Source organism: Nerophis lumbriciformis, linkage group LG07 (genome assembly GCF_033978685.3).
Source record: "Nerophis lumbriciformis linkage group LG07, RoL_Nlum_v2.1, whole genome shotgun sequence".
Classification (NCBI taxonomy): Eukaryota; Metazoa; Chordata; class Actinopteri; order Syngnathiformes; family Syngnathidae; genus Nerophis; species Nerophis lumbriciformis.
This window is the reverse complement of record NC_084554.2, coordinates 13357528-13370271: the sequence shown is the minus strand read 5'-3', so window position 1 is coordinate 13370271 and position 12744 is coordinate 13357528. Positions and strand designations below refer to the sequence as shown.

Below are 12744 nucleotides of genomic sequence, written 5' to 3'. Positions count from 1 at the left end.
CAAGCCCTGACGAGTGCAAGAAAAGCCATCTATTAGCGGCAATACACGGCATTACTCACATTCATTACAGCCTCCCCGTATAATAGGCAGACATGCAGGGTGATGAATGCGCTCGCCATTAATGGAAACACTGCCAGGCATCTATCCGTCTCCTTTATCAAGCTCGTCTCAAATGAATGACGTGCTGCAACATTCAAACAATCCATTGTGCGTGCGAGTGCAAGGAAAGCTTTTCCACGCAAAAAAAAGAAAACAAACAAAACAATTGTACACGGCTAATGATATTTCACTCTGCAGCCCCGGCTCTCATCAAAACCAAAGTCTTGTCTTATTTTGCCGCAGCAGTCGGGAGGGGAGGATGATAAAGAGACAAAATGACACAGCAGAGAGCAAACAATACAGCTGAGATAAAGGGAGAGAGTACCGCGGGAATGAGGATAGAACATAAAGGAGTGCTTTAGAGCGGGGATTCTCAATTGGTGGGTCGCGACCCAGAAATGGGTCACTGAGCCCTTTTTTTTTAGTAGGTAGCTGATCCTTGCCTGGGGGAAAATATATACATTTTATTCTAAATGGGATTTTTCATACGTATTTTCCGGACTATAAGGCGCACTTAAAATCCTTTTTTCCCCCTCAAAACTCGACAGTGCGCCTTATGTAAGGAATAAGTTTGGTTGAGCTTACCCACCTCGAAGCAATTTTATTTGGTACATGGTGTAATGAAAAGTGTGACCAGTAGATGGCAGTCAAACATTAGAGATAAGTCTAGGCTGCACTGCTTGATGTGCGTCAACATTAAAGTTAAAGTACCAATGATTGTCACACACACACTAGGTGTGGTGAAATTTGTCCTCTGCATTTGACCCATCCCCTTGTTTACCCCCTGGGAGGTGAGGGGAGCAGTGGGGAGCAGTGGGCAGCAGCGGTGTTGCGCCCGGGAATCATTTTTGGTGATTTAACCCCCAATTCCAACCCTTGATGCTGAGTGCCAAGCAGGGAGGTATGGGTCCCATTTTTATAGTCTTTGGTATGACTCGGCCGGGATTTGAACTCACAACCTACCGATCTCAGGGCGGACACTCTAACCACTAGGCCACTGAGTAGGTCAACATAGGAGTATTATTATGGTGTGTGTATAAGGTAAGACATTATCTGGCGTTTTGTTTCGCAAAAAGAAACTTGTCTTACCTTCTGGTACCTGCTGATCTGTATTTGGGATCTGCATAAGTCCTAAAAAATTGCGCGCCTTCGGCGTAGTCGATAAGCTTCTGTTTTTTCTCTATCTTCTTGTTATGAGACATTCATCCTCCGCTGTTGCCATTTCTAATATAAAGTAGTGTAAAGTTCTTACTTATATCTGTCAGTAAACTTGCCATGAAAGCGCTAAAACATACCGGTGTAGTGAGTTTACATTATTCACCCAAGGAAGTTTAGTTATTAGAGTTCCGGTCGGACGTTTTTTTCACGGGACACATTTCCGGCGTTGTTGTTTCCGGATGAGGAGATGCTGCTCTGTTATTAATTTAAGTAAAGTCTGAATGTCGTTAAAACAGTTAGCTCCATCTTTTGAAACTTCCTCCACCCCCGTCCTTGCACGCTACACGGCTACAACAAAGATGACGGGGAGAAGACGCTGCCGAAGGTGAGCCACGTAAATAAGACCGCCCATAAAACGGCGCATCCAGAAGCGACTGTCAGAAGAAAGCGGATTAAATATGATCTGTAAAACATAATCTATGCAACATTTTGACCAAAGAACCACCATTACATGTTATGTAGACCACAAGGAAATGTTTTACATTTAGAAAAAAACAATAATAATATGACTCCTTCAATGCACCCTTTGTTCCGGTGCGCCTTATATATGAAACAAGATCGAAAATAGACCATTCATCGGCACTGCGCCCTATGGTCTGGAAAATAGTTAATTAGTGTGGCCTGATAATATAATAATTTGACTCTCTCCATTATCAATAATTCCAAAAATCCCATCATGTACGATAATTTGAGCCCGCAATGCACGCTATTAGCAAACACAAACCTGCACTGCGCTTAATGTTGAGCATTGGCTCTTTACCGCCAGGTGGGGGCGCTGTTGCGACACCACTGTAGCCAGCCAATCATCAAGGTAAAAAAAATTGAATTATCGGGTATATGTGATAATATCTCTCAAAATACGATAACTTTAAGCTTCTTGTGCAATAATTTGGGATTTCGGTCTGAGTACACCGTTTAGTAGTCTTCTGTTCAAGAAGTAATGTACGCTGCAAAAAAAAAAGAGCTGACAAAATACAAGATAAAAAGACTAGATTTTCGGAAAAATATTCAAAAACTAGTGAAATTTTCTGTTAATGCAGCTACTTAATTTTACTTGATAAGACCTCTTGAATAAAGATTTCTGAGTCTAGAAAGTAGCAGGACCTTTAAGATAAATATAAGTATTTTGTTCTGAAAAGAAGCATTATTAAACTTGCAATTCTTAAATCAAGCATCCTAGGGATGTTGCAGAATCTTTGTACAAGATTTTTTAACGTGGGGAAAATCAAATTATGTTTTTTGAGTAGTTCATTTCTCAATTTTAACATTTTTAATTTAGAATAGAAAAAACAATTGATTATGATGTAAAGTCAATGACTAAAAAGAAGTAAACAGCTCTTGAAATACATACACGTATACACGTATAAACACATACATACATATATACATTTATACACATACATACATGTAAATACACATACATACACCAGGGACATTTCTGGAAATACAATTTTAAATCTTTGCAATTGGCAAATAATTTGCAGTGTGTACTTTAGTTGTTGTTTTAATTGTCAGATTTAGATGTGTTCGAAATCGCCATGTAAAATCGCTCATGCTAATTTCTGGCACGCGTGTATGGGATTTTCAATGTAAATTAGTATTGAGCTAGCACATGTGTTTAAATGCATTTTGTTGCATGAACTTCACTGAAGAATTATTTTGTGACTTATTACATGCTGTTCTTTGGATGCTCGGTTTTACAGTGCTTAAAAAAAAGGCTAAGAAATGGAACTTCGAGCGTTAAAATATTTTATATTTGTTTAATAATATTCTATGTTTTTGGCCTAAATTAAGCATTTTTAAGCCTAAAATGGCTAACTGCCCTAAAACTATCAATATTCTAGTATTTGCCACAAGATGACACCAACTCAAACAGTGTCATGGCCAATGATTGGCTCAGCCTCAGGCAGCATTACCATAAAGGATTAAAGGAGCGTAAAGGTGACTATGTGGGTGTTATGTAATGTCTAGAGCAGGGATGCCCAAAGTGAGGCCCGCGGGCCAAATTTGGCCCATTGTGTCATTTCATTTGGCCCGACCAAGGGTGCCTACCAAGTTTAATACATATTAATTCTCATCTTTTTCAAGCTGCACAATCATTGATGGCATGTCTGCAGGGCTACACTGTAAACAAGTCACATTTTACTGTAAAAACCTGGTAGCTGAGTTGCCAGAAATTATCCGTAAAAAACCCTAGATTTACAGTAATGCACTGTATAATAAAATAAAATAAAAAAATAAAAAAAACTGCCTTAGATTTTAGGGTAAAATAAACTAATTTTACAGTAATATTTTGGTGACTGAGCTGCCAGTAGTTGTTTTGCTTTTTTTACCATAAAATCTATATTTTTTTCAGGACCATTGCTCTATGGCCCAGGTGTCAAACTCAAGGGCTGGGGGCCAAATCTGGCCCGCCAAATTATTTTATGTGGCCCGCGAAAGCCTGGAAATAATATGCGTTAATAAAATGCTTAATCTTTTCTTACTAAATGTATTAGTTCTTTCCCTTTTGACATTAAAACCATGTACTGCATGCACTTGTATATCTTTTAAAATGGAATATAATAAAAATCTAAATATTGTATTATCATGTATTCCAAACATATTTTTTGTTAAAATAAAGATAAATACTGTACTTAAATATCTGCTTGACTTATGATTTCAAAACAAATAATCAAGCAAATTGTAGAGAAATTAACAATAGATTTTATAGTTAAATTCCGCCAACTGAGTATTTTACCGTAAAAATAAAGTAAGACACTAAAACATTAAAAAAAACAAAAAAAAACAAAAAACATTAAAACGACAAGATTTTACGGTAAAAAAACAACAAAAAACTGGCTGCTGTGAATTTTACCCCTAAAAACAGTGGTATTGTTTCTCCATTCCATTTTTGTATATGCTGTAAAAAAAAACACTGCCTTTACTGTAAAATTATGGTGACTGAGCTGCCAGTTTTTAAAGTAAAATTTAAATATGTTTTTTGCAGCTTATGTAAAAAAAAATATTGTTAATGTATTATATATATATACACATGTATATTCATATATTACTCATTGTTAAAAGCGGCCCTTTGAGGGCAACCATAACTGCTATGTGGCCCTCAATGAAAACGAGTTTCACACCCCTGCTCTATGGTAAAGTTGTGACTTTTTGACACTCTATGGAGAAATATAAACCTTGGTCGCCATGCTAGGTGCACGTCCTGTAATAAAAACCTCAATGCTTCGAAGTTTAGCATCCTCCATGTGTCTAATCTGTCCGGGTAAAGTTTGAAAGCAATCAAAAATAAATATCTAGGTGGAGGTGGTTACAGCACAACAGCAAGAAATGGCAGAAATCTGCAGAAAATGACATTTTTAAATGTTTTGAGGTTTAAAATGGACATTAAAGATGCAGAGTTGCATGCTAACTGAGGTAGGCACAGGACTGTGTGACAATCTCTACTTGCTGGTGCGAGGCTAAATTCCTCACGAGTGGTAAAAAATGGCCCGGGGACCATTGACACATTTTCACTTTGGCCCCTGGAGGCAAAAGTTTTGGGCTCCCTGGTCTAGAGGGCTGTTAAGAATGTAAAAAACGTATTTAAATTTTAAGTTTTTTTAAGCTCCACACTGGAAAAATGCTTCTCTTAACAGAGTAAAAAAGAAATAATACACGTTATTTTTGCTTGTAATGAGCTTAAACGTGAGCTTGAAAATAGCAATTAAAACATAATATTAGCTACACTTACTAGTATTGTGAAATTTTGTGTCTTATAAAAAACTTGTGATGCTCAAAAGTAGTATTTTTTCTCTCTCAGAAGATCTATGCCTAAAAACAAGTTCTTATGTCTCACTGAAAAATGACTGTTCAGGAGATCGTGACTTGTATTAAAAAGGCACTTTCTTTGGAATTTTGCCCATCGTTCACAATCATTATGAAAGACATGACGGCGGATGTTTTTTTTTATGCATTCTAACTTGTAAAGTCAATAGGAGCTCCTCTATTTCGCCCATAAAATCCAATAAATAACCATTCAAAAAGCGCCAACAATACTCCATTTACATTTGGTGACTTGAATATTAACCAAGTATTAGTGATATTGTTATTATAAGCGCTTACGCAGACCAACTATTTATAGCGGCACATGATCACTTCCTGTGTCCCTATGTTTACATCATCGAGTAGTCTGCTGCTTCCTTGCTCCCTGTACGTTTATTCTAGATCATAAATCATGCCTCTCACCGGGACAGAAGAAGTCTGAGTAGGTATTCTGACAAGTTGGTACACTTTGACAGCCATTTAAGACCCGAAACTGGCGAGGACAACACGAAAAGACGCGAGGATTATGAGTCATTCTTCACCTAAATGGGAATATATTAACATCCGAGCAGTCGACATCCTAATGACAGCAGACCTTGTACAGTAAGTGATGTTTTATTATATATGTTGGCTCTCAAAGTGTACAGTGAGTTATAATCAGTGATGAAGAAGAAAAAAAAAGCAAGCGTTGTCATGCGTTTTTTAAATGAATGCGCCGCGTATGCTTAAAATGATTATTTTTCGGAGTATAAGTCGTTTCGGAGTATAAATCGCACTGGCCGAAAATGCATAATAAAGAAGGGAAAAAAACATATATAAGTCGCACTGGAGTATAAGTCGCATTTTTGGGGGAAATTTATTTGATAAAACTCAACACCAAGAATAGACATTTGAAAGGCAATTTAAAATAAATAAAGAATAGTGAACAACAGGCTGAATAAGTGTACGTTATATGAGGCATAAATAACCAACTGAGAAGGTGCCTGGTATGTTAACGTAACAATTATGGTAAGAGTCATTCAAATAACTATAACATATAGAACATGCTATACGTTTACCAAACAATCTGTCACTCCTAATCGCTAAATCCCATGAAATCTTATACGTCTAGTCTCTTACGTGAATGAGCTAAATAATATTATTTGATATTTTACGCTAATGTGTTAATAATTTCACACATAAGTCGCTCCAAAGTATAAGTCGCACCCCCGGCCAAACTATGAAAAAAACGGCGACTTATAGTCCGAAAAATGAGGTACATATTGAATGTAATTATAAATGTTACTACAATACATATATACTTACATTATGTGTATAAAACCTCAATGGATCTATTTAAGGGCTTTGTAGGCGGAATTGCGCAGCTCTCAAAGGCTCCAGACTTTTGTTCGCATTTATTTAATGTTCAGAGTGCATTAAAAAAAAAAAAAAAAAACATCCGTCGTCATGTCTCTCATAATGACTGTGAACGACACGCAAAATTCCCCCAAAAAGTGCAGCTCTCCTTTAAATGTATTCAAATATTTTGACTAGAAATTAGGAATACATACTTGGTGAGATTGTGAGTTTGCTTTGAAAATATTTGCTTTATTATTCATATTTCCTACTTTGCACAAATGTACATGTAGACCCTGATGCAATTAACAGCGATAAAGAAGAGTTTACTGTACATGATCATTTTCTTCAAAATACAATCATTTTAAGCTCCCGGTAGAACAGTTGGACATGTTGAATATGCTAGTCTCTTTTGAGTATGTTATGCTTATTATACTGCCTGTGTATCAAAGTCAAGGCCCGCGGGCCAGAGTGAATTATCTGTGGCCCCCAAGATGATATTTGATTAGTATTATAACCGGCCCGCAGGCCACAGCCGCCTGCTGCTGTTTTGCACGCACCAATACTCCATCATTGTTGGCGCTAGGAATTTTCAAAACGGGGTCCCAAGGACCCCATCAAGTCATAAAAATGGGGTCCCACGGTAAATTTTTGGGGTCCCACTTTTTTGTAAGTGTTTTGAAAACAAATGATAAATGTATGCATTATCCTGTTATATCTCACATTCTATATTGTGTTTTGGAAAAAGGTTGTCATAAACGTTACTTAATTCATTAAAAAAAGAATACAAAAGAAAACAAATGTTTATGTTTATGCATATGTAAATGTATTCAGTTATAAACATTCATTCATTTTCTTCTTTCCTTCATGGATCTAAACTTTACCGCTGCCGATATTTTTTTCTATATTTTTATTGTAATATTTTGAATGTGTTTGTTCTATTTTTGGCCAAAGTAAGACAAAGAAAACAATTTGAAGTTGTCTTTAATTTTAAGTTATTATGCCATGATTTTACGAGTCTGGCCCGAGTGGGAATAGATTTTCCTCCATTCGGCCCCTGAGCTATAAAGTTAAAGTTAAAGTACCAATGATTGTCACACACACACTAGGTGTGGCGAAATGTGTCCTCTGCATTTGACGCATACCCTTGTTCACCCCCTGGGAGGTTAGGGGAGCAGTGGGCAGCAGCGGTGCCGCGCCCGGGAATCATTTTAGGTGATTTAATCCCCAATTCCAACCCTTGATGCTGAGTGCCAAGCAGGGTGGTATTGGGTCCAATTTTTATAGTCTTTGGTATGACTCGGCCGGGGTTTGAACTCACAACCTACCGATCTCAGGGCGGACACTCTAACCACTATAATGAGTTTGACACCCCGGTTCTACTGTATATCAGCTTTTTAAGCACATCTTTGTTTTATTGTCGTATTTGGCCATTTTCGAAATCGCCATGTAAAATGGCTAATTGCTGGCGCGCATGTGTGGGATTTTCAATGTAAATTAGCCTTGAGCCTTGCGTTGAGAAATTATTTTGTGTCTTCATTTTTTGTATGTTCCGTTTTACAGTGCAGACACAGCCTAAAATGTTTCATAAATATATGTTTGCTTGGGTATGGCGGTCTTGCCGCAGCACATCCACATTGTTTTAAAACTGATAAAGATCATTATTTTGCTGGCCTATGTTTATTTACCGTGCCACCCGCTAATTCTGGTCCTAAATTGTCACTCTCCAGTAGTGTATGTCACCCATGTGTACACACACACACACACACACACACACACACACACACACACTAGAACAGATGTGTGTGACTTCCCACTGAAATCAGCATCATTTGTATCATGATGGTTCATTTAGCCGTTGACTTTTCAATCAAGCCAAAATCAAGCTTTTCATGATTCAAGTTTGCTCGTTAGCGGCGGTACTCAATTCCGCGATGAAAACACTCACCAGTATCATGTGGCCGGTGGAGATGTCCATGTTGGACGGGACGGGCTCCTCGCACCAGGAGGAGGTGCTGCTGCGGGTGGAGGGGCTGCCGGCGGGGCCGTCGCTGAACTGGGACGACACGCTGTTGAGCCGCGAGTGGCGCCGCGTCTCCGGACGCTCCACGCGCTCCGACGCCCGGATGGCCATACGCTGGCGGCACAGCTCCTGCATGGGCGAGCACGGGTCACATGATGAAGGGGGCAACGATTCAAATCGGATAAGACGAGACGTGGGACATTCCTTGCATTTTCTCCACACTTTTTACACCTCTTCCGGCCCGCGGGTAGTCCCGACTAAAAAAATATATATATACCGTATTTTTCGGACTATAAGTCGCAGTTTTTTTCATAGTTTGGCCGGGGGTGCGACTTATACTCAGGAGCGACTCATGTGTGAAATTATTAACACATTACCGTAAAATATCAAATAATATTATTTATCTCATTCACGTAAGAGACTAGACGTATAAGATTTAGCGATTAGGAGTGACAGATTGTCTGGTAAACGTATAGCATGTTCTATATGTTATAGTTATTTGAATGACTCTTACCATAATATGTTACGTTAACATACCAGGCACCTTCTCAGTTGGTTATTTATGCGCCATTCAGCCTGTTGTTCACTATTCTTTATTTATTTTAAATTGCCTTTCAAATGTCTATTCTTGGTGTTGGCTTTTATCAAATAAATTTCCCCGAAATATGCGACTTATACTCCAGTGCGAATTATATATGTTTTTTTCCTTCTTTATTATGCATTTTCGGCAGGTGCGACTTATACTCCAGTGCGACTTATACTCCAAAAAATACGGTGTGTATATATATATATATATATATATATATATATATATATTTTTTTTTTTTTTTTTTTTTTATTTTATTTTTTTTTAATTGGAATTTTTTTTAATCTGTCCTTTATCGCCCATCTATCACAGGGGTCCCCTAACTACGGCTTGCGGGCCAGACCCAGCCCGCCAGCGTCCAAAACCCGGCCCGCGGGTAGTCCCGAGTAAAAAAAATAAGTATATGTATCTATTTTTTTTTTTGTAATTAGTTGTTTTTTTTATCTGTCCTTTCTAGCCCGTCCATCAAGCCATTTTCTACCGCTTGTTATTCTCTGGGTCTCCTAGCCACTCTGTCAAATCATCCATCCCTCCATCCATTTTCTACCGCTTGTCCCTTTCTGGGTCGCGGGGGGTGCTGGAGCACCTATCTCCGCTGACTCTGGCAAATCACATTTTTCTAAAAATGCATTTTCCCATCGACAACGTGACGTCATTACGCTTTCAGTCAATTAGTGCACGAGGGAAAAAAATGGCGAAATCGTTGGGGAAACGTAAAATAGACTCAAGAGTGTAGAGTTTTTAAACATCAAAGGACATTACTTTTTTTTTTCAGTGTAAGGAAAAGGCAATTTGTCTAATCTGCAATGAGACATATATATATATATATATATATATATATATATATATATATATATATATATATATATATATATATATATATATATATATATATATATATATATATATATATATATATATATAGTTGAGGTTTCTGTGGTTTATCCGTTATACCGGACCTGGGCAAATTAAGGCCCGGGGGCCACATGCGGCCCGTTAAGCTTTTCAATCTGGCCCGCCGGACATTCCCAAATCATTTTTTTAGACCTTTAAGATGGAAAGTGTAGCTGCCATTATGATGTGCAGTGATGTTTTCAAATGACCATAAGTCTTGAACTATACAAAGTATTTCAATGGTTGGAATCTGTGCTTTTGCATGATATTTTAGTGACTAGTGTTGTCCCGATGCCAATATTATTTCGATACTTTTCGGTACTTTTCGATACGTTTCTAAATCAAGGGGACCGGAAAAATTGCATTATTGGCTTTATTTTAACAAAAAATCTTAGGGTGTGGCGGACCGGTACTTTTCAGAGCCGGTATGGTACCAAATATGATTCATTAGTATCGCGGTACTATACTAGTACCCGTATACCGTACAACCCTACTAGTGACTATGGTAATCTACGTCACAGCAGGTCAGACGAAACATCAAGCAGTGTGGGTGGGGAGCGTTTCCACAGAGTGTTTCCAGAGCGGCCAGTCTGAAATGTGGGTGTCAGGGACAGACGCGGAAGGAGATTTTTACAAGAAAGTTCTAAAGCTTAGTGATGAATCAGATTGTAGATGTTTTTTGTTTTTTTTACCCTTCGCGTTCATATTTCGCTGTGTTTGTTGCATTTTTGTTGCATTTGGCTTGACTGTAAAATATGTAAATTGAGAGGGTTTGTGACGTTCATATGTTGTCAATATTCAGGGTTTTATCGTTCATAGAAACATTTAAAATTCCATTCCGTTTTTAAAGGGGAACATTATCACAATTTCAGAATTGTTAAAACCATTAAAAATCAGTTCCCAGTGGCTTATTATATTTTTCGAAGTTTTTTTCAAAATTTTACCCATCACGCAATACCCCTAAAAAAAGCTTCAAAGTGCATGATTTTAACCACCCGTCCATTTTCCTGTGACGTCACATAGTGAAGCCAACACAAACAAACATGGCGGAAAGAACAGCAGGCTATAGCGACATTAGCTCGGATTCAGACTCGGATTTCAGCGGCTTAAACGATTCAACAGATTACGAATGTATTGAAACGGATGGTTGTAGTGTGGAGGCAGGTAGCGAAAACGAAATTGAAGAAGAAACTGAAGCTATTGAGCCATATCGGTTTGAACCGTATGCAAGCGAAACCGACGAAAACGACACGACAGCCAGCGACACGGGAGAAAGCAAGGACGAATTCGGCGATCGCCTTCTAACCAACGATTGATATGTGTTTGTTTGGCATTAAAGGAAACTAACAACTATGAACCAGGTTTACAGCATATGAAATACATTTGGCAACAACATGCACTTTGAGAGTGCAGACAGCCCAGTTTTCATCAATTAATATATTCTGGAGACATACCCTCATGTCAGCAGGCCAGGGAAGCTAGGGTCGATATTCTTCTCTTGATCATCTTCGGGACGGTGTGAGCCAAGACATTCAGGGGGTTTAGCTCGCTCGTCTGCGGGAACAAACTGCCGCCATTTCTTGCCGTGCTACCGAGGGCCTTTGTCCCTGAATTGTTCACACACTCCGGCAGATTCAATGGGGGTCTGGCGGCAGATTTCTTTGACTTTATCGTTGGAAATGCATCTGCTTTGAGTGTCGCAGGATATCCACACATTCTTGCCATCTCTGTCGTAGCATAGCTTTCGTCGGTAAAGTGTGCGGAACAAACGTCCAATTTATTGCCACTTTCGCATCTTTGGGCCACTGGTGCAACTTGAATCCGTCCCTGTTCGTGTTGTTACACCCTCCGACAACACACCGACGAGGCATGATGTCTCCAAGGTACGGAAAACAGTCGAAAAAACGGAAAATAACAGAGCTGATTTGACTCGGTGTTTGTAATGTGTTTGAGAAAATGGCGGATTGCTTCCCAATGTGACGTCACAACGTGACGTCATCGCTCCGAGAGCGAATAATAGAAAGGCGTTTAATTCGCCAAAATTCACCCATTTAGAGTTCAGAAATCGGTTAAAAAAATATATGGTCTTTTTTCTGCAACATCAAGGTATATATTGACGCTTACATAGGTCTGGTGATAATGTTCCCCTTTAAGGCGGTCTGTCATAACATTTTTAGCATTAAATCAGACTTTATTGTGAGGTTTTAGGTTAATTTTCCTAAAAAATAGATATACCGGCCCCCAGACACATTTTTTTCTCAAAATTTGTCCCCTGAGTCAAAATAATTGCCCAGGCCTGCGTTATACATTGCTCAATACCGGGGTAGAGCGGAATATACGTTAGGTCAGGAAAAAACACAGAGGCTATTTCATCCCTACAAGCCTTTTTTGCAGGTTTCCCTGCTCTTCAGGGGATTATATATATATATATATATATATATATATATATATATATATATATATATATATATATATATATATATATATATATATATTAACCTTACAAGTCCCATGGTCAAAAAGTTTGGGGACACCTGATGTACGTGATAATGTTCCCATTAGAAACAAAATGTCCCCGTGTTCTTATCCGTTCAAGTCATTTCCTCGACAGTTTATTTCCATGCTCAATAAGAGCGAGGCGTCAGAAGAGCACAGGCTATCTGCTGATCTATCAACGTGATATTTCCCTCAGGGGCGCGGGGCCCGCCAAGCCCAGTCTTGGAGCCGCTTTCCCGCCGTCAAGACTTTTAATGATTAGAGCGCCCTGGGCGCCGGCCTTCGGGCA

General features: G+C 38.7%; 1 protein-coding gene across 3 annotated transcripts in view; it reads right to left on the bottom strand.

The window, feature by feature from the left end:
- The window catches only part of ptprn2 (protein tyrosine phosphatase receptor type N2), a 439783-nt gene that overhangs the window by 70867 nt on the left and 356172 nt on the right, over nucleotides 1-12744 (bottom strand). For all 3 annotated transcript variants that reach the window (XM_061965795.2, XM_061965796.1, XM_072913464.1), the window contains exon 13: nucleotides 8405-8608. In XM_061965795.2, coding sequence (XP_061821779.1) covers nucleotides 8405-8608 — 204 coding nt within the window. The remainder of the gene's footprint in view (nucleotides 1-8404; nucleotides 8609-12744) is intronic.